Here is a 25928-nt window from a genome sequence, read left to right as displayed (position 1 = left end):
AGCAAACTGGAGGGACTCATGTGGTCCAGGAGCAAGCTACTGTTCATGTAGCTAAAAGGAAGCAAAAAACTAGCAGAAGGAATGTGCATGCAGCTTTTGTACAGGCTGGGCAGAGTTGCCCTGACAGCTTCCAGGAGAATGTGTGTGAGGAGAATGGAACAAGGTTAGATGAGGAGTCTCCTAATGTAGAAGCTCTCCCCATACGAAGAAGAAGGCAGGAGAACCACCGAGGCAAAACAGAGTCCAGGGAGATAATTGAGGATTTCACTCAACAGGAGATCACTGATATATTGAGTAGATTTACCCAAAGAATGGGGGAGTCTTTAGTGTCTTGGATAGTAAGAATCACTGATGAAGGCGCAGGAGGAATAACACTGGACAATGAGGACTATTTAAAATTCATAAGTATCAGTCAGAATCCTTTTGTACACCAGGCTTTTAGGGATCACCATATGCAAGGAGGAAATAACAAAACTAATCTTCTAGCTTTAGCTGCAGAAGGTTGCAAAAAGCAATATCCAACTGAATCTATGTGGCCTAGGGGAGACAGACCCTGGTACTCACTTAGAGACTGTATGAGAAAGCTAAAGGAGGAGGTAATGAAAACTGCTATCCTGATTGGAGATGCAAATGCATATTATGATACCCCCCTAGGAGTTCCTCATAGAAATATCATAGTGAAGACGGCTCCTCCTGCATATAAGCACCTAATTCTGACTCTTTTAATTGGAGAAATAGGGCACCCTCTTTCAGAGGTGCTGGATAAGATTTCACAATTAAGCGATTTAGGGGAATGGGAAAAAGACAAATTGCCTCAAGAGAGAAGAGTAAACAGCCAGAGGATTCAGAGACAAAATAGACCCACAAGAAGGGAACTGTTTACTGCTCTATTAAGAGCTGAGGTGGACTTTAGAAGAATAGATGGTATTCCAACTGAAGAGCTGCATAAGCTGTACCAAGAAAAGGTACTTAGCATTAGAATGAACAGGGAAGCAGGAACCACCCCCACAGGTATTTCTGAATCTGAATCTTTGTATCCAAGTTTGCCCCACCTTCAGGGGGAATAGGAGATAGGCCAAGCCCCAGCCCAGATAAAAGAAATATGCAGAAGAGATTGCAGACCCCATATTGGTTTAACAATATATTGGAAGAATGGATCAACTACTGTGACTAGGGCACTGATTGATACTGGGGCTGAGGCCACACTTATCTATGGAAACCCTGATAAGTTTAAACATGGAACTCCTATTACCATCACAGGTCTAGGAGACGCTGAAATATCAGCCAGACAGGTTAAAATAACAATGAAAATTGGGCAGTTACCTAAGAAGGAATATGCTGTGGTTGTTGTACCCATTCCTGAATACATCATTGGAATAGATGTATTGAGAGGCATGACTCTGAATTATCTGAAGGAAGATACCAATTTGCTGTGAGGAAGATAGTAATTAATACAGTTTTAGTAGGAAAACTAAAAATGGACCCAATCACTTTACCTGAACCTTCTGAGGTAATTACTTTAAAACAGTATCGTGTGCCAGGTGGGCAAGATGAAATTGCCACTACTATAAAGGAATATGTTGAAGCAGGAGTGTTAGTCCCTACAACCACAAGATGGAATAATCCTGTCTGGCCAGTAAGAAAATCAGATGGGACATGGAGAATGACTGTGGATTATAGACAGTTGAATAAGGTGACTCCTTCTTTGTATGCTGCTGTTCCAGATACCATCACCTTAATAGAAAGGATCCAGAAATATGATGGGACTTGGTATGCAGTTATTGACTTGGCAAATGCCTTCTTCACCATCCCAATAGACTCTAAACAATGGGACCACTTCGCTTTCACTTGGCAGGGTAGACAATATACTTTTACTCGCTTGCCACAAGGGTACATACATAGCCCCACTATTTGTCACAGGATTGTGGCTGAACAGTTGGATGAATTAAAGCTACCTGGTGTACAGCTTACCCACTACATTGATGATATCATGATACAGGGAAAAGATGCGAAAGTAGTGGAAAGGAGTTTGACCCTTCTAATTGAGCATATGAAAAGTAAAGGGTGGGAAATTAACCCTGCAAAGGTTCAAGGACCAGCTCAGAATGTGAAGTTTTTGGGTATACAATGGAACAAGGGGCTAAGGGAGATTCTTCCTCGAGCCCGACAAAAGATTCAGGATTGTCCTACCCCTACCAATAAGAAGGAGGCCCAAAAGTTCATAGGATTGTTTGGATACTGGAGGCACCACATTCCACATTTGGGACAGATTTTAAAACCTTTATATAGAGTCACACGGAAGAAATATGAATTCGATTGGGGACTTGAGCAGAGTAAAGCTTTTGAAGAAGCCAAGGCTGCCATAAAATTGGCCCTAGATTTGTGGCCCATGCAAAATGGTCCAGTGGAATTGCAAGTGACTGTACAAGATGATTATGCAAACTGGAGCTTATGGCAAAAACAACAAAGCCGAAATGTACCTTTGGGATTTTGGTGTAGGAAACTCCCTTCATGTGGAGTCCAGTACACACCTTTTGAAAAGCAGTTGTTAGCTGCATATTGGGCTTTGGTGGAGACTGAACAACTGACTGTGGGCCATGAAGTGATATTAAGACCTGGAATCCCAATTATGACCTGGGTAATGAGTACCCCAGCTTCTCACAGAATTGGACATGCCCAAGAGGCTAGTATAATCAAATGGAAGTGGTATATTCAAAATAGAGCGAAAACAGGCAAAAGCGGAGTCTCTGCTCTGCATGAATCTATAGCAAACATAGAATGAGAGGAATGACACACCCCCTGAGCCAAAGCAACAGTTGGTACAGTCCACTGTAAAATGGAATGAGGGATATGATGTATTAACTGAGGAACAAAAGAGACATGCATGGTTTACTGATGGGACAGCAAAATATTTGGGGCAAAAAAGACATTGGAAAGCAGTGGCCTATAACCCATGTACTAGAAGGACTTTGGAAAGTACTGGGATAGGTGCAAGTAGCCAATATGCTGAACTTATGGCAGTATATCAAGCCATCAAAATAGAACAAGGAGGACAGTGTCATATATTCACTGATTCATGGGCGGTAGCTAATGGGTTAGCTACATGGATGCCCATGTGGAAAAATGAAAATTGGGAAATTCATGGTAAACAAGTCTGGGGCAAAGAATTATGGGAAGATATCTGGAACATGTCTTTGGTCACTGACTTGTCAGTTTTTCATGTAGATGCTCACGTGGCCCCCACCACACCAGAACGTGAGTACAATGCTCATGCTGATCGACTGGCAAAGATTGCTACTGAACATATTGTCCCTACTTTGACAACAACTGATGATCCGGTATTAGCAAAATGGGTCCACCAAACAGCAGGCCATTTGGGGGTCCAGGCCACACACCAGTGGGCACAAGATCGAGGTATTAGTATCTCTCATTCACTGTTAAAACAGATAGCAGAAGAATGTCATATATGTCAATTGGAAAAGGAGCGAACTGTTCCTCGGGTAGTAACTGGAGAGCTAGCAAGAGGAAAAGTCCCAGCCCAAATCTGGCAAATAGATTATATTGGTCCACTACCACTGGATAAAGGATGCAGATTTATATGTACTTGTGTTGATACCTATTCAGGTGTACTAGTAGCTTGTCCTTATAAGAATGCAACCCAGAAAAACACTTGTAAAACCCTAGATCTCATAAGTCTATGTTATGGAACCCCAATGCAGATTCAAAGTGACAATGGGTCACATTTCAAAGGCAATGAAATGAAGAAGTATTGTATACTAAACAATATAGAATGGATCTATCATATTCCATATTATCCAGAATCATCTGGGTTAATTGAAAGAATGAATGGATTACTGAAAGAACAGTTGAGGAAGTTAAGTTCCAATAATTCATATCAACATTGGAAGGATAATTTGTTCATGGCTTTGCGTAATTTGAATAATAGACCATTGGGAGGAAGTACACCTCTAGCCAGAATGATGACCCCCAATCTGCAAATTAGAAAACAACAAACACACAAGATCCCAAATATTGAGTATTGGACCTTGAGGCCAGATGTCCCAGCACCGTACCCAGGACCACCTGGTTCGGTGGGGTATGATTTACATTGTTTAGAGGACTTTTGGTTGGACAGGAAAGAAGTAAGAAAAATTTCCACTGGGATATGCATAAGAATCCCTAAAAATCACTTTGGACAGATTTTACCCAAATCAGGATTAGCAGCTCAAGGAATACATGTATTGGCTGGAGTAATAGATTCTAATTATCAAGGAGAAATTGTTGTAACATTCCAGAATTTAGGTGAAGGGCCCATACAGATTCACAAGAATGATAGGATAGTTCAAGTGATTATTGTTCCTTGTAAAACAATGCCACTTGTAAAAACTGACCCTCCTTCCAAAATAACTGTCACAGGAACTGAAGGATTTGGTTCTACTGATAGAATAAAATCAGGAGCTAAAGTATGGGTAAAACGGAAGCCAGATGATGTTCCAAAGGCTGCAGAGATTATAGCATATGGGAAGGATAACACTGTAACTATTTTTTATTCTGGAGAAGATGATTACAAAATTGTACCCTTAAGTCATTTATTCTACCGTGAGTGAGGCTACAATAGTCTGGTTATTGTCTCTTTGCTTCTTCTTGATTTTTTGTTTGTTCACCTTGTTTGTTAGATTTGTTTCCACAGGCTTGGTACCCTCCATCTGTAGATGCCTGATAGCTTAAGCTGGATGTCACCCCCTGTCTGCAACTGTGATGTGTCACCCTTGGACCTGGCATCAAGCATATTAAGAACTGACCTCTCAAATGGGACCCCTAAGGACAGGGACAGCTCTACATCCGATTTCAGCAGCAAGTAGCCATAGAAGAAGAGATCTTCACCCCTTACCACAAGATTTGGGGGCCCCATTTGTTCGGGGTGGGGGGAATGATGGGGAGCTTGTGCTCAAGCCCCACCCTAAAATATGGTTTTTTGTGTTTATTGTGTGCTATTCTTGTTATATTGTTGTGAAATTTTGTTGACACCAGTTATTCCTACTGTATTTTTGCCAAGTAAGGGACATGAAAGATCTTGGGGCCGAATGTAAGGGTCATGGGATTTAAAGATCTCCCATGCCCCATGGACGTGCTGACATAGCAGAGCAGGAGAAAGCGGAAAGCGAGAGAAAGTGAAAGCCGAGCTAGTGGTCCTGCGGTTTGCTGAGCCGAGCTAACGGTCCTGCGGTTGGCGGTTGGCTGCGGTTGCGGTTGCGGCAGCAGCAGAGGCAGCGGCAGCGCGAAGCTCTTTTTTGGGGAAATAAACTTTTTTTTTTTAAGTTAGGACTGCTAAGGACTTTTCTGCTAAGGACCCCTGCTGAGCACTGCCAGGGGCCGGAGCTGCTGGGAGCACGCTAGGTGGTTGATGTGAGTGGGGAGAGGAGGACCTTTGCCTGAGGTAGCCTGTTCTGTTTTAAAGGCTTGAAAATGTGGGTGCTTTCTACTTTATCTACCTGTTCCAATGTCATAACTACTCTGATGGCTTTCACTTTCTGGTTTTGGGACTCAGTCTTTTGGTATCTTAATAAATTTTCTAGTTTATTTCCCCAAATGGCAAACCTGACGTATTTTGTGATGGATAATTATATCAGCATATTTGTAATCTCTATAGGCATTGTGAATATGGCATTGCTGATACAAGAGGTAATATTAAAAGTTGGACTCTTGGAAACTTGACATTCTTCAATGGTGAATGCTGTTGTAGATAGGGAAGATGAACAAACAGACAAAGAAGGTAGAGGGACTGGGGGAATGAAAAAGAATACATAATTAAATGACTTTATATAGGATGTTTATTATATCCTGTGAACTGACCAGAGAAATTTGTCATATGCCTCCAACAGACCATTCTGCTTTTACAAACCGGTTGTGATAGTTTTGCACTTATAACATTTCTGAGACTGCAGAAATGACCAGCGTTATGTGGGTGTATTTGGGGTGGTGAAGAGGAGACAGGGTTTTTGGTAAAACAGTTTGTGATCAATTTACTTCTGATTAAAAAAAACCCCACAAATGTGCCCTAGGTGGTGTGAAATGACATTGTCTTGCCTGTTGTGATGGCAGGATCTTTGTTAATTGTCATAGAAGGTCATAATGGACCAGGAGTTCATAACCTGGGATCCATGGACACCCAAGGATCACAAAGATAAGATTTCAGGAGGTTCTTGAACTTGCGGTAGGGGGTAGTTCATCTTTATTTTCACGAACTTCCAACTGACATTTAACATTTCCTTTAATTATGAATGTAAGCACCAAACATTTTTTCTGAGAAAGGAATCCATTGACATCATCAGGCTGCCTAAAAGGTCCAAGACACAAACAAGTTAATTAGCTACTGCAATAGACAAAGCAGAAATGAGTCAGCTCCCCAGAGGAAAAATGAGGAAAAGCTGCCGATAAGTGACGATTTTGGTTGACACAAATAGACTTAATAATTTTTATAAGAGAGTAAAATGAAAAACAAACACATCTTAAAATAAGATGTCTTTCATTTTTCTAACTAAAGTACTTCTGTCTTTTCACCATTTTAACCTTTTCATTATAAATTCCTTGGGGACCAGAACTGTCTTTAAAATATATATATATTTCTCATATATTTCTCTTACAAACACACTTACACACATGTGCTCACACACACATTATGTATAGTAAATGCCCTTGATTGTGAAAATATAAAGAAGGGTCATAGGTTTGTGAATATATTGGAGTTTATACTTGGAGTACATCCAATATATTGAATTAGGCAAGACAACTGCAAAAGATATTATGATTATTGTTTTCTATCTACATTCAAGGCTAAATGATCAACACCTTTCTCTCAGGGTTAAATTTTGAGATAGTTTTGTTTCCAAATATCAAGCTTCAAACATTTCAATAATGCAATTAGACAAGTATTTATTAATCACATACAATGTCCAATATGCTGGAGATACAGAGATACCTCTAAGGAGCTCACTGTTTAATAGAAATAGCATGATATGTGTACAATTAAACGTGCTACAAAGTAGAATGAAATTAGGTCAAGGGAGAGATCCTTTTATCTGGAGGAAATCAACAAAAGCTTCATGGAGGAATTAGCACTTGAACTGGGCCTGTATATTTGAGGGATGGAGAATGGTTCAGGAGAATGTGTGGAGATGGAAGAGGGCAGAACAAAATCAGGCAGCAGTCGGTTTAGTGGGAGTATAGAGTGTGTGATTAGGAGTAGTGTGCAATGAGACTGGTGCCACCGTAGTAGAAAGGGAAGGTTTTTAATGTCAAGCTAAGCATTTTGTCCAACAGCAAGAAGCCACTTGGTTTTCAAGCAATGTTTCAATAATCAAGCCTATGCTTTACAAATATTACTTTGGCAGCTATCTGAAGAATGGATAGGAGAGGGGAAAAATTGGAGCCAGAGAAACCAGAAAGTATAGTAATAGCAATATTGTTTTAAGAGCAACTTTAAGTGACTAAGTAATTTTGACTATTATAGATACACAAATTAAAAATAAAGGATATGCGAAGAAAGATAGCATCTGCATCCAGAGAAAGGACTAATAAATAAAAGTATGCATGTATGGAATAATTTCACACACACATACGTACACACATATGTCTATTTGTGTCTAATGATAGCTATCTCTAAGGCAGGGGTAGGGAAAGAAGAAAAAAAGGGAGAAAAAGAAATTTATATGATAACTTTGTATATTTGGAGGGAATAGCAAGTTTTTAATGGTAGACTTGAAGTTTCCATGTGCGATCATCTTTTTTATTGTACTGTGTCATGTAAATGCTTGTTTTGTTCCATGAATTAAAAATAAAACAAATGTTTAAAAATAGAAGGCTATTACAATAGTCTACAGAAGAAATGATGAAGGTCTAAAGTAGAGTGGTAGCAACATGAGTTGAGAAGAAGAGTCTAATACAGCAATAGAGATGATAGGATTTAATGAACTGATTGTATGTGGGAGTTGAAGGAGAGAGAAAATTTAAAGGTAACTCCCAGATTTTCAATCTGACTTCCTGGAATGATAATAGTCATAAGCAGAGGTGGGGAACCTGTAGCCTCAAGGCCAGGCTGTGACCCCCTAGGTCCTCAAGTGCTTTGACTAAATCCAAACTTCACAAAACAAATACCCTTAATAAAAGGATTTATTCTGTGAAGTCTGGATTCAGTCAAAGGGCCACATTTAAGGACCTAGAGGGTCACAGGTGGTCTTGAGGCTGCAGATGATGGGGTTTTTTTGAACATGTTGAATTTTTGAGGTCCCAGTGGATTATTTAAGTGAAACTGTTGAGCAGATAGCTGAAGATTTCTGAATGGAGCTCGGGGAAAAGACTGGGGATATATACGTGTATATATGTATTCATACATGTATGCATGTGTGCATACATGTTTATGTGTGTGTCTATATATCAATATATCTATCTATATTTATCTATCTACATAGATTTGGGAGCCATTTGCATAGAAGTGAGCATTGAGGTCATGGTTTTGGATCAAATTACCAAGAGAGAAGAGGGCTGAAGACAGTCTTGGATAATATCTATGTAGGAGAAAGATGAATTAAGGAAGATAAAACTGGTTTAGAAAGACTATGCTTAAAATATCAACTTAACAAAAACAATATCATGACTTTCAAGAGAAGCAGCCAGAAGCTGCTTGGTAATGAATGATATGCATGGTAATGCATGCCTAGATGGTCCTGTTACTGGGGTGTGTGGATTCCTTGAATTCTGGGATTATAAGCTTCAGTAGGGTTAATGCCAATCAGGTGTTTGCAATAAAGCCTCCACCAAAATGGTGAGCCTAGGCAATATAGAGAGACCCAGGAGAAAGAAGGACAAGGAGAGGAAGTAGGAGCAAAGAAATCTAGATGAGAGGAAATTTTGGAAAGGATGTCAATCATCTAAATGAGGCAAATCAGGCCTGCAAGCCTTTATTAAGTGCCCACTGTGTGCTGGGCACTGTGCCAAGAGTTGGATGAGTCTTTTCAACAAGTCATCTTGTGCTGTGGGTTCTCTCCAACATGCATCTTCCAATCCAAATTTTCCTTTGACTCACTGCCTTAATATACTTACCCCTTTTCTTGGATATATTATATTTATTCTATTTAAGTATTTTAAAAAGAAATGTTCTTAATATTTTGATATATTTGATTATATCTATAATTGATAATATTTTGATAATATGATATCCAATGTTGACTTTATCCAAAGCTAAAGTAGAAGGAATCAAAAAAGGCTTGCCGAAATTTTAGATGTGAATATACTTGATTTTTTTATTTTAATTTTTAGTTATTTTGATGATAGCTTAGCTTTTGATTCTGGCCTTATTAAAAGAGTGACCTGGCAGAAAGCAAAGGAGAGTGGTCAGCAAAAAGCGATCTTCTGCTGACCTCCATGTATGATAAAGATAATTTCTTTAGACTTCCTTCTTAGGCACAGACAATTGGTAAGCTACTGAGAGATGCCAAGAAAAGCAAACACAAAGGAAAACAGCTCTTAAAGGTATTTAAAGAAGAACACAAATTGTGTGTCTTTATCCTGAGACCACTGAAGAGTAGTTTGTAGAATAGATTTAAATAAATAAAAGACTTATTTCTCACTAAGAGCTGAAATTAAAATTTTAAATTGGCATTGCTAAAACTTAGGTACAAAATGTTTCATCTGGCATTCTTAAATTATTATAGAGTTTTGGCCAAGGATAGCACTAAACATCAGCAGATAGATTGGGCCTATGAGTAGCCAAACAAATTCATTTTCATTTCCCTTTCAATTCTCATTCTGATGGAGCAATCTTCAGAAAAGGAGAACAAAGTGAAAGGGATCTGTTCCCCTCAAAGCTTTCAAGTGGTTCATAGGAAGTCTGAGGCAGATTCTATTTAGAGAACTTTTGTTAACACTACTGAGGAGTCCCCACCAAGTTCAGGATTGTCAGTCAGTGTGCAAATAGAAACGAAGAGAACCAAATGATAGGCACACATGAGGATGTATTAGTGTCATAATGCTAGAACTCAGTAGCCCTTGGTAGGTTGTTGTTCCAACGTTTCTTTTACTGAACTAGGATTTGCTAGACTTTTAACTTTTTTTTTTAATCGAGTCTTACTTGGACATTCTAATGTACAGTGTAATCTACCTTACTTGGACGTTCTGTTTGCAGATGTTGCTATGAGGAAAGGAATCAGAAATGACTGATGTACAGCCTGTGGTCACAGATTTTTCATCTTCAGAAAGGACAGGTCGTCGGAATGCCTTACCGGACATCCGGGGTTCTCCTGGTAGTCCCGGATTATCGGAACTGCCTAAGAAGCTAGAAAACCTCAACTTGTCACAAGGTAAGCCTGAAAATACTGTTGACCACAAGCAAGTCTTTTGCTTTATTATCCTTGATGCTCATTTCCTCCGTGATTACTTAGTTTTGTGTACCTGGGGTACTTTCCTCTGTAGCTCAGAAGTTTGTCTTTTTGATGTTTTGTAGCATACTCTATGTAGAAAAAAGGGCTTGATTTGAAGTCATAGGCTCCTTTCCTGGTTCTCTACTTGCCTGTTCTGCTTTGGCCAAACTGTCTCTAGACTTATGTTTCCTCATTTGTTAAATATTGGGGTTGGATTAGATGACCTTTAAGATTTCTTTCAGCTCTATATTATATAGCAGTTTTATTTTGTATTGTTGTTTTTCAGTTGTTTTCAGTAGTCTCCAACTCTTCATGACCCCATTTAGGGTTTTCTTGGCAAAGATATTGAAGTGGTTTGCCATTTTATTCTCTAGCTCATTTTACAGATGAGGAAACTGAGGCAGGCAAACAAGGTTAATTGACTTGCCCAGGATCACATAGCTAGTAAGGGTCTAAGGCCAGATTTGAACTCAGGAAGATGAGTTTTCCTGACTCCAAGCCCAGTATTCTATCTAAACTGGGTAAAGTTATTTATTTAAATTAATTTAAAATTTTTCCCTTCAGAAAAAAAAAACCCACTTGACTTTAATGGGCTGTATCTTCTTGTATATGTTTGTAAATTGTATATTTGTGGGCCGGTAGGTGGTACAGTAGATAAAGTGCTTTGCCTGGAATCAGCAAGACCTAAGTTCATATTGGGCCTCAAACACTTACTAGTGGTGTGACTGTGGGCAAGTCACTCAACCCTGTTTGCCTCAGTCTCCTTATCTGTAAAATGAACTGGAGAAGGAAATGGCAAATCAATCCAGTATTTTTGCCATGAAAACCGCAAATGGGGAAATGAACAGTTGGATACAACTTGAAAACAAGTGAAAAACAACAACAAGAAAATATTTGTGGGGCTGGACTTTTAAGAGGAATGGTAATCTTTAAGTGTAAGCTTGACTGACTTGTGTACTCTATGAGCTAGGGAAAGTCACTGGGCCTACTTTTACTCATCTATAAAATGAAGATGGGGAGGGAGACTGGTTTAGATTAGATGATCTCCAGGGGGCTTTTGCACTCTAAATCTATGATCACATTAGGTTTTGAAATTAATTCTCCAAACTGTCACCCATTAACAATCATTTCTAGAAAGACTCTGTTTATCTGTACTTTGTGTCTGTACCTACAGTGATTGACATTGATTATTCAATAAAGATGCTAAAGATGAAGTGTTTCATTGCATAAGAATCATCAACCTGTAAACAACTTCAAAACAGGAAAAGAAATTATCGAATCTAAAAGTGAAAAATGCAGATATTTCTGATCCTTCTTTCAGTTTTATGAAAACTACATCATTTTTTCCAGAAAAATTTCATTATTCTAAAATAAATATATTGGTAATTTCAATAAAATTTCAAAAGAGATATTTCCATTTTTAACAAAGTTATAATGGAGCAAATTCTAAGGCATTTCTAGATGCATTTCCCCTTCTGCAAAATGAGGGAACTTTTACTAGATCAGGGATTCTTAACCTGGGGTCTAAGGCCCTACATGGAGGTCTATAAATATTTTTAAAAATATGTTAACTATATTTAAATTTCATGGGTTTATTTTGTAATCCTATATCTTTTATACATTTACAAACATTACTCTGAAAAAGAGTTCATAAGCTTTCCCAGAGGTTTATGATGCATAAAAAAAGTAATGAACTCTTGTATTAGATAGATAATCCCTAAAGTCTCTTTCAGTTCCTAATTCTGTGATTCTAAGATTCAAAATCTTTTACATATGAGTAGGGTGGAAGGGAGAACAAAATCAGAACTGGAGGTATTGTAAATGGATATTCATGAGTGAGTCTAACAATTAGTTTTGGTCCTTAGCTTGGACTCTTTGAGATCACTCTCTACATTATTTCAGATGAGCCAATAGTATGGTTTTTGGGAGCAGTGAGAATAGAGACTGGTGAGTCAGAGTCAACCTGTTCCATGTAAAGAACACAGAATAGAAAAGTCACCCCTTTTCTTGGACCAAGTTCCAAATACACCTGCTTTCATTGCATCCCCTACCAAATGTTCCAAAAGCATACCCTAGGCAGAGAGAGAGACAGACAGACAGAAACAGAAAGAGAGAGACTAAAGAGAGGGCAAGAAAGGAAGGGAAGGAGAAGAAACAGAAAGGAGAAGGAAAAACATAAGAGGGGAGGAAAGGGGAAGAAAAGGGAAGTGAGGATGGAAGAGTGAAGAAGGAATGGGAGGGATGCAAAGAGGGAGAGAATGAAAGTTAAAGAGAAGACAGATAAAGGAAGAATGGAAAGGAAAAAAGGAAGACAAAATTTCATAGGGTTTAAAAAACCAACTTCCTAAGTTTAGGATGGAGGGAGGCGTGACTAAGTAGTTTGTCTGAAAAAGATCTAGGAGCGTGCATGATTGTAAATTTAACATGAGTCAAAAGTGTAACTTGTGCTTCAATGATCTGTGATTTTATCTGTAGTGTACTCCTTCTACTGATGAAGGTTGTGCTACTCGTATGATTTAGTAGAAGGTCTTCAAGAGTTGTTATAGTTAAAAATGTCGTCAACTAACATACAACTTGGTTGCATCTTTCTAGACTTAGGCTGATCCTCTGATGACAGATACCCACTCTACTCTGTCCATAATCAAACTATGTGATATGGCAACCAAAAAACCTAATGGCTTAAGGAATCTTAATCTTCTTAAAGAAGATTGAACTGGGACTAGGGAGGAAAGTCTCATTCTAGGGGCTCAGACCATATTGTATTCATGTCCAGGCATGAATTAAAACAAGAGAGTCCTAATATTTGAATCAAGAAAGGATTAAAGCAAAAGAATAAAAACATTAAACCAATATAATTAATGAATATTGTTCCAAAAATTTTTAATAAATCCTGTCCATAACTAATAGCAATTTATCTAAGAAAATTCATTTGTTCAATTGTTTTTCAGTCGTATCTCACTCTTCATGATTCCATTTGGGATGTTCTTGGCAAAGATACTAGAGAGATTTGCCATTTCCTTCTCCATCTCATTTTACAGATGAGGAAGCTGAGTCAAACATAATTAAATGACTTGCTCAGTATCACATAACTAGTGTCTGATTTGAAGATATCAGGAAGATGTCTTCCTAACTTTATACACTAGCACTCCTCCATCCATTTTTCCACCTAGATGCCCAATACAAGAAAATACAAGGAAAAAAACTGGAATAGATTGGAATGGGAGAGAAATAGTGAGGACAAAGTAGAGAAAAACTTCTGGCAAAAGGATGTTCCAAAAGAAAATTAAACTCAGGGGCAGCAAGGTGGTGCAGTGAATAGAGCACCAGCCCTGGAGTCAGGAGGACCTGAGTTCAAATCCAGCCTGAGACACTTAACACAAAAAAACCACTAGCCATGTGACCTTGGGCAAGTCACTTAACCCCAAATGCCTTGCCTCCCCCTTCAAAAAAAAATTTAAACTCAGAAGTTGGGAGGATGGGAGAAACAGGAAGGAAAAATTTTGAACCACATAACTAGCTAAGTAGATAAAGCAGAAGTTCAAAAGATGGAGAAAAGTGAACAAATAAACAAAAAAGAAAGAAATTATCAACTTGGAAACTGGAAAATTGGAATTTAATTTAAATTTAATTGGAAAATAATGAATAATATAATTAGGGGATTGGACAAGGAGGGAAAACAAAGAATCACAATTATGGAGAGAGAAGGCAGCTCTTTAGTATGGACCAATTATGGCTAGGATTAACTAGAGTGTGTCTCAGGAATATTTTAGTTCTGCCACCACACGAGAACCTGGGGAAATTACTTCAATTCTCTAGGCTTCAATTGTTCTTATCTACAAAACAAAGTAAGGGGTAAAGTGAGGGGACAAAGAATCCCTGGAGTCCATTGGAGCTCGTGATTACTACTCTCCATGCTAGGCATGGGAAAGGTCAGTGTAGAATATAAATGGGTATTCAGGAAAGAGGGTAAAATTTTGGTCTAGTGCCTGAGTATTGAAGATCAGGGGACTGGGTAGGTTGATATTAGGAAGTCTTAGCTGATGAGGAGCAGATTCCAAGAGATGTCACATCTGTTTTAGGTTTCAATGTCTTAAGTACCCAGAACAGCAGAAGGCCTCTTTGAAAAAGAGAAATTAAAACAGAAAACTGTGGCCAAAAACCTATCTCACCCATCTCAGGACTTAGTGTTCAGGTATCTGGAAAAATATAGCTTCCACTGAAAAGTCTCCAAGCTCTAGCTAGCCTGATTAGTAGAAAGATGCTGAGCTATAAGTGTTCTACGTATACTGGGACTGGCTAGAAGGTATCACAGGATCAGAAGGGAGTATGAAGGGGTGCTCACTTTCAGAGACTCAGGGATCAGGACATAGGGGATGGAGCTGTATCAAAGTCAGCTTCTGGGTATGCTTTCTGCCCAGACATTTTCCTGTAAGGCTCTCAGAACTTACAACCAAGTGTCTAATCATTTCATCATTCCTCCTCTGTGGGGGTCTCAGAATTACAAAAATTTCTGGTCTTTAGGAGCCAGAGGAAGTAGATAAAGTAGTTCTGAAGTAGTCGCTTATCCACTCAGCCTCAGTTTCTAAGCACCTGGAGTAGCTGAAGCCTTCCTCCTCAGACTTGCTAGGACATCCCAGGCTTAACCTCCAGCTACCTAGGGCAGTGCATGGCATCTGTGATTTTATTTAAAACTTTTGTTGGGGCAGCTAGGTGGCGCAGTGAATAGAGCACTGGCCCTGGAGTTCGAATCCTGCCTCAGACACTTAACATTTACTAGCATGTGACCTTGGGCAAGTCACTTAACCCCAATTGCCATCCAAAAAGTAAAAAAAAAAAAACCCAAACCCAAACTATTTTGTTAACTATATTTCAATAAAATTGGGTCTGAAAGACCCGGGTTAGAATCTGGCCTTAGAATGTACTATCTATATAACCCTGGAAAAGTCATTTAACTTCCCTCAGTCTCAGTTTCCTCATCTGTAAAAATGGTAATAATAATAGCACCAACCTCCCAGGACTTTGGTGAAGATGAAATGAGATAAAATTTGTAAAGAACTTTGCAAACCTTAAAGTACTATAGAAATACTAGTTATTATTTAGTATAAGAAAAATGAGATAGACTTACATAAGTAAGTATAATTAAGTCAGAAGTGAAAGAGGGAAGTGTTATAAAGGAAGACTTTCATGTGTCAATAGTAGAAAAATGAATATTGACAATCAGAGTGTGGACAGTGACAGAAAGCAATAGCAATGATTGGCTAGAGAGCTATAAAGAATGCACAGTAATCAAAGTAAGCAGCTTTCTTTTAAGGAATGTAGCAGGGACGATACCCTTTTACCTTACATTGGCATGGCAATGCTAACTTTACTTAATCAACAGCAAAGGATCTCTAAGGGACCCCTAAGAAATCAATGAAAAATAATCAGCAATGTGGTAAGCCAAAAAGTGCATGCTGTACTAAGCTCGATTTAAAAAGGCACAGCATCCTACACCCCAGGTGACACTACTATTAGATGATATTGTTGTATGCCAGACCATTTCTGCAGTTTGAGATTTTCTTCTGTAATCTGAGAGTTTTTTCCAAAAGAGTCAGACAGGCCAGTAAAACTTAAGGTTATAGATCTTTATTGTGCCCCATTTTAACTCATAAAAGGGAAGGCTAAAACAATATCCTAGAGCATGAACAAAGAAAAGTGCACAGGCTCATGCATTCTGACTTAAGACAATATGAAGAGACTCAGAACTAGACTCAAATTTTTAGGTGCAGTTTTTTTTTTTTTTTGGCTAGGCTATAGAGCCTATGATTAGCAAAGTTTTGTGCCTGAGAAGCTCAGTAGGCTTCCCCACATGGGTGTAGTGAAGTGGAGGTGGGACAGATAGAAGTGTGGGACTGGGGTGTGTGTGTGTGTGTGTGTGTGTGTGTGTGTGTAAACTCACTTGAGCTGGGGGGTGGGGTGTGCTTTGAGAAGATGGAGGAAGCTTTTTATTTTAAATATTCTTGTTAACTAGTTACTAAACTGTTATTTTGGGTTTTTTTGGAGGTGGGGAAGGCAAGGCAATTGGGGTTAAGTGACTTGCCCAAGGTCACAAAGCTAGAAAGTATTAAGTGTCTGAAGCTGGATTTGAATTCAGGTCCTTCTGACTCCAGGGCTGGTATTGGCTGGTATTCTATTCACTGCTCCACCTAGCCACCCCTGAACTGTTTTTCTACATTGTAAAGATTGCAAGTGCCATCCACACACTCTAAATTCATCACCCTGGTGCAAAGCCCTAGTTTCCAGATCCTAGTTATGACTCTGCTAAATTGTCATTGCTAAACTCTAGCTATTATGAATCTGACTGTTATTCTCTAGTTGCTAGATTTTTGCACTGAAAAAAGAAAAATACTCTCCCCTAAATGCTGATATATAAGTGGAACATTAATCTGCAAAGACACTGCTGACCACTTATATTCAAAAATCTATCTTGTGGAGTAGATTCTGTAAGTTTATTAATTATTTAATCTTCTTCATGTGGTATCTGCATGTTTATGAAGGCACACTTTATTCTCAAAGGATAGTTCAGTAGAAAAGAGGGGGAAAAAAACAACCAGTAGGGAAAAACTGAGGAAAATTAAAGAGACTACATATTTTTATCCATTTAGCAGGAAATAGCTAAATGCTTCTGACTGAGAGCTACTAATTAGAGAGATGGATGGGAATGATCAGTTTTATATATATATATATATATGTATTTATAATTTTTTTTCTTTCAGATGACCCAACAGACAGTGAAGAAAAACGACCGGGCAATAACAATGTGGAAAATAAACCAGAGATGAAAAAAGGAAACTCGTAAACACTAGGGAGTGCTAGATTTATGTATGCAGAGGGAGATACTTATGGCCTTATGGTTCTGCTTTTCCTAAATCCCAAGATCTGGTAGTAACTATAGTGACAACTGCAGGTCTGTGCAACATATCTGTGTTTAGAAAACTTTGATGTGAATCTACTTACTTAGATTTCTGCACCAATTTCTACTGTAGGTCATTCAAAAAGCAAGTGATCTTCAATTTGCAGGGGGAAGAATATGGAGTTTTTAAGATATGTCATTAGATATGCTGCTTGAGATGAACCCAATTAAATTGACTTTCATGTTCTAAAATTATGAAAAAATTGTGCTAAAATGACTAATTTCTTTCTTTTTTTCTCATTTAATTTTTATTGAAGCAAGAAAACAGTGACTGAGCATGAAGTAGGAAAGGGGACAGGCTATCAGATAATTATCTAATTAGGACCACTGTATTTGGAGGCCCATCTCTGGAAACACCATCCAAACATCAACAATTTATCACCCTATAGCTCTCTCTGATGACATGGTATAGTGGCTAGAGAGATCTCATCAGCCTTGGAGTTAGCATGACTTTGGGTCAATTCTGCCTCTGACACACACTAACTGTGGGACCTTGGTAGAAGGTCCTCTAACCTCTCAGTACCACCAGGCAACTCTCTTATAGATGAATTTTCCATCTGCATTGGTAGAGGTGGTTTCCAAATCCGGAGTTCCTCTATATCAACAAAGTCAATGGTTCAAAGTCTTCCCTCCCTCCTCTTTTTATCACAAAGAAAGAACTATGTAAAAAGAATGGGAGGAAGAAAGTAAAAATTTGCAATAAGGAAAAATTTCCCCCAAGAATGTACCAGATTTTTTCTTTTAACTGTGAAAATGTTTTGAAAAGTTGTGAGCATTTCAGCAGTTTGCTAATCTCTGAGCTCTCTTTTAATCATTTTCTGCTTAATATTATTCTGTGCACTGTTTCTGGTTTGATGTTTTTTTTTTCCATGTATCCCTCGAAAGTCAACATTTATAAGCAACTTGACTTATTTCATTGGAACATGCAAATTAAAATCATTACATCTCCTTTGTCTAGTTCTGTATTTTCCATGCCTCTTCAATATCCCAAGGCATACACATCTGATGCTTCTAAGACCAGCACTCATGGGACTATTTCCTCCTAAGTGTTTTGCCTAGAATTAAGTTAAACAGATGCTATGATAGTAGGGTTTTGGTTGGAGCCATTTAATTGAAATATTTAAGTATGATAAACAATTGAAAGTCCTAACACTAGATTTATTAATGGGGTGAGAGGTACTAGCATGCTTTTCCATGCAATTATACTTTCAAAAATAAAGATAGAAATTTAATTAAAATTACTAATCATAAATGTAAAGCTTAAAGTATATAGTCCTAAAGTGTAATTTGTTGTGGAAACCAACCTCTAACTTTTCTCACTATTTCACTAAAAATTACTTGTTTTCATTCATTGCTTGGTCTAGACCATTAGACCATTTTCTTTTGACTCTTCCTTAAAAAAAAATAATAAGGGGGGCGGCTAGGTGGCGCAGTGAGTAAGAGCACTGGCCCCAGACTTGGGAGGACCTGCGATCAGTTCTGGCCTCAGATACTTAACACCCACACAAAATAACTGGCCGTGTAACCTTGAGCAAGTTACTTAACCCCAATTGCTTTAGAACAAAAAATAAAATGTGAGCCAAAATGGTGGAGAAAAGCCAAGAAGTTGCCTGAATTCTTCCCAGTTTCCCTCAGAAATAATGTTAAATCAAGCCTCTAAATGGATTCTGGAGCCATAGCACCTACAAAAAGATTTTTCAGCTTAAGATAATTGGGAGGGACTTCTTGTTAATTAGGGTAGAAGGGAAGCACAGCCTAGAGCAGATGGTTTCTGGGAAAGCCAGTGTGAGGCTCTTAGAGCACAGATTAGCAGCCAAGGCCCCACAGTTCTAGATCAGCAGGCCAGTGGCACATCAGGTCATCTGTGAGGCCTCTAACCCCAGTGCAGAAGGCAAATTGCCAGCCCTACAGAATGCAGGGCACAACAGGCAGCTAGGCTGAGCCACCCCAATGCAACAGGCAAGCACCTGAGGCCCTCAGCACCTGAGGCCCTGGAGCAGAAAGTCAGTGACTAGGCCCCTGGCCCTCAGCACAAGAATCTTGGGACAGTGCCCCCTTGTGCCTGAGAAGCAGAGCTCAACTTTAAAAGCCATGAAATAGGCTAAAAATGCAAGAAATAGAAAAGAGCCCTGACCACAGAAAACTACTGTGGTGATAGGGAAGATCAAGACACAAACTCAGAAGAGGACCACAATGTCAAAATACCTACAGGTGAAACCTTAAAGGGGAATATTAATTGGTCTCAAACCCAAAAAGCCTTCTTGGAAGAGCTCAAAAAGGATTTTAAAATCAAATAAGAGATGTAGGGAAAAAAAGTGGGGAAAAAATGAGAGGTATGCAAGAGAGAATCAACAACTTGGAAAAGGGAGGACAAAAACTGACTGAAGATAACAATTCCTTTAAAAATACAATTGGACAAATGGAAAAGGGGGTACACACGCTAACTGAAGAAAATAATTCCTTAAAAATTAGAATTGAGCAAGTGGAAGCTAATGACTATGAGACATCAAGAATCAGTTCAACAGGGGCGGCCAGGTAGCACAGCAAGTAAGAGCACTGGCTCCAGTGTCGGAACGACCTGGGGATCAAATCTGGGCCCAGATACTCAGCACCACATCTAGAAATAACTGGCTGTGTAACCTTGAGCAAGTTACTTAACCCCGATTGCTTAAAAAAAAAATAAGTTCAACAAAATCAAAGGAATGAAAAAAATAGAAGGAAATGTAAAATACCTCATTGAAAAAACAACTGACATGGAAAATAGATTCAAGAGAGATGATATAAAGATTATTGAATTACCTCAAAACTATGATCAAAAAAGAACCTAGACAGTGTCTTTCAAGAAATTATTGGGGCAGCTAGGTGGTGCAGTGAGTAGAGCACTGGCCCTGAAGTCAGAAGGACCTGCATTCAAATCCAGCCTCAGACACTTGACACTTAACTAGCTGTGTGATCCTGGGCAAATCACTTAAGCTCAATTGCCTTGCCTTCCCTCCCTCCAAGAAAAACAAAAGAAATCATCAAGGAAAACTGCCCTAATATTCTAGAGGCAGAGGGCAAAATAGTAGTTGAAAGAATCTACCAATCACCTCCTGAAAGAGAACCCAAAATTAAAACTCCAAGGAATATTGTAATTAAATTCCAGAATTATCAGGTCTAGGAGAAAATACTGTAAGCATCCATAAAGAAACAATTCAAATCTCAAGGAGCCACAGTCAAGATTACACAAGAGGTAGCAGCTTCTTCATTAAAGGATCAGAGGGCTTGCAATTAGATATCCCAGAAGGCAAAGGAGCTTGGATTATAGCCAAGAATTAACTACCCAACAAAACTGAGCATAATCTTTCAGGGAAAAGATAAACATTCAATCAAATAGGGGACTTTCAAACTTTCCTGATGAAAAGACCAGAGCTGAATATTCAATCTTTAAATACAAGACTCAAAAGAAGCATAAAAAAGTAAACAGGAAAGGAAAAAAAAACCCCACCATGTTATTCAATAAGGTTAAACTGTTGGAAAGATGATTCTTGTAACTCTTGAGAACTGTATCTCTCTTAGGGCATATCTTAGAAAGGGTATATATAGATGGAGTGTGTGGGTATAAGTTGACTTTGATATGATATAAAAAAAATTAAGGGATGAAAAAAAGAATTGTACTGGGAGAAGAAAGGGGGGAGGCAGAATAGGGTAAATTATATCACATGAAGAGTCACAAAAGGCTTGTTAAATTAGAGGGAAAAAAGGGGGGAATGAGCATTATTTGAACTTTATTCTCATGAGTTTTGGCTCAAAGAAGAAATAACGTACACACTTATTTGGGTATAGAAATTTTATCTTACCCTATAGGGAAGTAGGAGGGGAAAGGAAATGGAAAGGGGTGCAAAGAAGAGAGGGCAGAAATAGGAGGGGAAAGGCAAAAGAAATGGGGGGATTGCTAATGGGAGGGCAAATAGAGGGAGAAGGTGGTCAGAAGCAAAACACTGGTGAGGAGGGACAGGGTGAAAGGAGAGAAACATATAAGCAGGAGGGTGTAGTGGGAATGCAAATTTGGAAGATCTTCCCTGCCCCTAGGCTAAAGTGCACCTGAAGCCTGGGGTGGGAGGCTTGTTTTTCAGTAGATACTTCTTGATTGGCCAGTGAGTCAATAAGGTTGTTACATTCTCTGAGCCAGGAGAAGGCTATATAAGCCCTGATGTGTAGCTTTGTTTTGGGGGCTCACTTTGAGAAGTGTTCTGTGATTTGGTCTGTATTCTGGGAAGCCGTTGTCCAGGGCCCCCACGGCTTTGAAAAACCCAGATGTGGAAACCCAGATGTTGACTGGGTATGGATGTAATGGTTGGACAGTTTGGAAATCTGTCTACTTGATCTGTTTCTGTCTTGATAATTCTGCCTGTATACTTTGAAGTTCAGGGTGCTGACCTTTTCTCCTGAACAAGGTAAACAATATATGTCTGACTGATTAAAGTAAGCTTGTTAACCCATTTTGAGTTGCTTTCCTTTAACAAAGCAGATCTAAGAACCTGTATGGGCAGCCACCCTGAGCACGCTTGGGGTGCTTGCTGCTACAGAGGGGAAACAGGATGGAGGAAAATACACCATAATCATAACTGTGAATGTGGATAGGATGAAGAAGTCTCCCATAAAACAATCAGTTAGCTGAGTGCATTAAAACCCATAATCCTACAATGTGTTTTTACAAGAAATGCACTTGAAATGGAGAGATACACACAGAGTAAAAGTAAAAGGCTGGAGCAGAATATATTATGCTTCAGCTGAAGTAAAAAAAAAACAATCAGGGATAGCAATCCAGATCTCAGACAAAGCAAAAGCCAAAAATAGATCTCATTAAAAGAGATCAGGAAGGAAACTACATCTTGCTCAAAGGTGCAATAAAGAATGAAGTACTATCAATACTAAACATATATGCACCAAGTGGTATAGTATCCAGACTCTGAGAGGAGAAGTTAAGTGAGTTACAGGAAGAAATAGATAATAAAACTATACTAGTGGGGGACCTTAACCTCCCCCTCTCATAACTAGATAAATCTAACTGCAAAATAAACAAGAAAAATCAAAAGAGGTAAATAGAATGTTAGAAAAGTTAGTAATGGTAGACCTCTGGAGAAAATTGAATGGGGATAGAAAGGTTATAAAATAGAAAGGGGATGGAAACCTTTTTCACAGCACTATTTGGCACTTACACAAAAATTGACCATGTACTGGGCACAAAAACTTCACAATCAAATGTAGAAAGGCACAAACACTAAATCCATCCTTTTCAGATCATGATGGAATAAAAATTGTGTGTAATGGAAATATAGATTAAAAATTAATTGGAAACTAAATAATCCTAAAGAATGAGTGGATCAAATAGCAAATCACAGAAACAATAACTTCATCAAAGAGAATGACAATAATGAGACAGCATACCAAAATTTATGGAATACAGCCAAAGCAGTACTTAGGTTATATCTCTAAATGCTTACCTGAATAAAACAGAGAAAGGGGAAATCAGTGAATTGGGCATGCATCTAAAAAAGCTAGAAAAAGAACAAATTAAAAATCCTTAATTAAATGCTGAATTAGAAATTCTGAAAAAGGAGAAATTAATAAAATTGAAAGTAAGAATACTGATGAACTAATAAAACTAAAAGCTGATTTTATGAAAAAAAAACAATAAAATAGGTAAGTCTTTGGTTAATTTGAATTTTAAAAAAGAAAGAAGAAAACCAAATATAAAAAAATATCAAAAATGAAAAGGGTGAATTCACCACAAATGAAGAGGAAATTAAAGCAATAATTAGAAGCTATTTTGCCCAACTCTAGGCCCACAAATCTGACAGTCTTATGAAATGGATGAATAGTTACAAAAATATAAATGACCCAGATTAACAGAAAAGGAAATAAAATACTTAACCCATTTTAGAAAAAGAAAATTGAACAATCCATCAATGAACTTCCTAAGAAAAAATCTTGAGGGCCAGATGGATTTACAAATGAATTCTACCAAACATTTAAAGAACAATTAATTAATTATGTTACTATATAAACTGTTTGGAAAAATAGGTGGAATTATGCCCAAAGGGCTATAAAACTGCATATCCTTTGATCCAACAATACTACTACCAGGTCTATATCCCAAAGAGATCATGAAAAAGGGGAAAGGACCCACACGTTGTAATGTAATACCAAGCAAAGGCAACTTCCCAGGTTCAAAATACCAGCATAGGTGCTCTCTATTTTATTCAGTGACAAACCAAGAACAGAGAAGATCAAAACATGACATCATTCAAAATACAACATTTACTAAGTGTGATTAAATCATCTCCAAGGCCTACCCCACCCCAGGACTTTCCAATCATTCAATCAATTACAAAGTCTCTGTTCCAAATACTTCTCCACCCCTAGGCTATACCTTAATTAAGTCCACCACAAAGCCCCTCTTCTCAAATGGAGATTAGTTTCCAAACATAAGTAAAATACATTCATTTGCTCAACCATAGAACACAAAAAGGTCAAAAGTTCCCCACCCTTGGATCACAATTGAATCTACCCCAGAGTTACATCAAGTTTAAACACAGCACTTAATACCCAAATGGAGGTCTTTTCTTCATCTTGACACGAGGCAAGTTCTCAGCAATCTTAGTTCCTGGAGAGACAAGGCTTAGCAAGGCCATAAGATACATTGCCAGTCCCTTCATGAATTTATCCTCTGTCTGTAGAACAGTCCTAGAACCCCTGAACACATTAGCAAAGCCCTCTCCCAGGATTTCTGTAAACATACAACAAGAAAATCCTTCTTCAGGGCTTCTGAACCAACAGAAAGGCTCCCAGACCCCTGCAACAACAGCACTGTCCTTCACCAGTGGACAGTATTCATTCTGTCTGCCGGACAGTCTCCAGACCCCTGCAACAACAGTACTGTCCCTCACCAGTGGACAGTATTCACTCTCTGTCTGCAGGACAGTCTCAGGCTTTCTTAACCAAATGCCAGGTTCCAGGACTTCTTCAACAGGACAGTCTTTCACCAGTGGACAAATCTGGCAAAATAACATCAAAACAGACAGACAAAGTACCAGCAAAACAGCCATGTCTCCTCAGTCCTTGGCAGCTCAGGGGGCAGGTCTCAAAAGTCCAGGGCAATTCAAAGCGGCCACCAGCAATCTCTTAGTCTCTCTCTCTCCACGAGGTGCTGCTTCCAAAAAGAACTTCCGCCTCTCTCTTGTCTCTCCAAATCTACATCACCAGCTCCTCCCACTTCAGGACTTTCTTTTCACATCAACAAGCCCATCCCACAGGTGGGATTAACAAACTCTGGGTTTTAATACAATCAATTTGAAAACCAAGCCAATACAGGGGAATCTTTAATTGCCATTACTATCACACACGTACAAAAATAATTATGGGAGCTCTTTTATGGTGCAAAGAATTAGAAATTGAGGGTATGTTCATCAGCTGGGGAATGACTGAACAAGTTGTGGTATATGAATGTAATAGAATACTATTGTTCTATAAGAATGATGAGCAGGTGAATTTTAGAAAAATCTGGAAATACTTACATGAACTGATGCTGAGTGAAGTGAGCAGAATTAGGAGAACACTGTACATGGCAAAAGTAACACTGTGTGATGCTCAACTATGATAGACAATTCCAAAAGATCATGATGGAAAATGCTATCCATATCCAGAGAAAGAACTATGGTGTCTGAATGCACATTGAAGCATAGTATATTTACTTTTTTTGTTTTTTCTTTCTCATGGTTTTTCCCTTTTGCTCTAATTCTTCTTTCACAGCATGACTAATGTGGAAATATATTTAATATGGTTGTACATGTATAACCTATATTAGATTGCTTGCTGTCTTGGGGAGGGGTTTGGGGAGAGAGGGAGGGAGAAAAATTTGGAAATCAAAATCTTATAAAATTGAATGTTGAAATCTATCTTTGCTTGTAATTGGAAAAAATAAAATACTATTAAAGTGGGAAAAATAAATTAAAAATAATAAGATATAATTAATTAGAAATAATTTTACTTTTAATAAAAAAGTTCTTTCAGGTTGAATTCAGTCTTCAGTTTACCATCATAAGGCTTAATTTGTTTTCTCTCTAGTGAGGACATATTTATTTGCCTGCTTTCAACTTTAGGAGGCAAGCTTATGCTTTTGCATACCCTCCTTTCTCCCTCTCTCAACCAGGTCAAAGGAGAACCTGCCAAAGCTAAAGAGAAAGGTAGTAGCTCCTCTCTAGTGACCTATTCATAGTTTTTCCTACCTTTCCAGTCACGTGACTGTCCAAAGGAAGCAGGTAACTACAGAGGTATTATGCTATGTTTCTACATGAAAAACTGTGATTGACTCTTCCCCAATCAGATTTCCCATCTTTTGAATGAATTTCTATACACACACACACACACACCCCTATGTATATGTATGTATATACTGAAGAAACTTCATTCCTGTATCTTCTCCAAGACAAATGCAAGTTTGCACCAGAACATAACCTCTGAGTAGATTTTAAAAAAGATATAAGTAGTTTCTCCACATTGTTGCCACTTGTCCATTC

At 38.4% G+C, this 25928-nt stretch overlaps 1 protein-coding gene across 4 annotated transcripts in view; it reads left to right on the top strand.

Annotated features, from left to right (window-relative positions):
- PKIB (cAMP-dependent protein kinase inhibitor beta) overlaps positions 1 to 18322 on the top strand; it is a 124638-nt gene extending 106316 nt beyond the window's left edge. For 2 of the 4 annotated variants that reach the window (XM_069076936.1, XM_069076934.1), the window contains 3 exons: positions 10181 to 10355; positions 17171 to 17221; positions 17722 to 18322. In XM_069076936.1, coding sequence (XP_068933037.1) covers positions 10208 to 10355; positions 17171 to 17221; positions 17722 to 17756 — 234 coding nt within the window. In that variant the 5' untranslated portion in view covers positions 10181 to 10207 and the 3' untranslated portion in view covers positions 17757 to 18322. Of the gene's footprint in view, positions 1 to 9858; positions 10048 to 10180; positions 10356 to 17170 lie in introns of those variants that run through there. The other 2 variants (XM_069076935.1, XM_069076938.1) reach the window with 2 other exon arrangements.
- The last annotated feature ends 7606 nt before the right edge of the window (positions 18323 to 25928 follow it).

This window comes from Petaurus breviceps, unplaced genomic scaffold (genome assembly GCF_028583685.1).
Source record: "Petaurus breviceps papuanus isolate PSGF00001 unplaced genomic scaffold, PetGlider_PUasm1.0 90977, whole genome shotgun sequence".
Taxonomy (NCBI): domain Eukaryota; kingdom Metazoa; phylum Chordata; class Mammalia; order Diprotodontia; family Petauridae; genus Petaurus; species Petaurus breviceps.
Note: the sequence above shows the minus strand (reverse complement) of the source record. Positions and strands in the feature narration are given on the sequence as shown.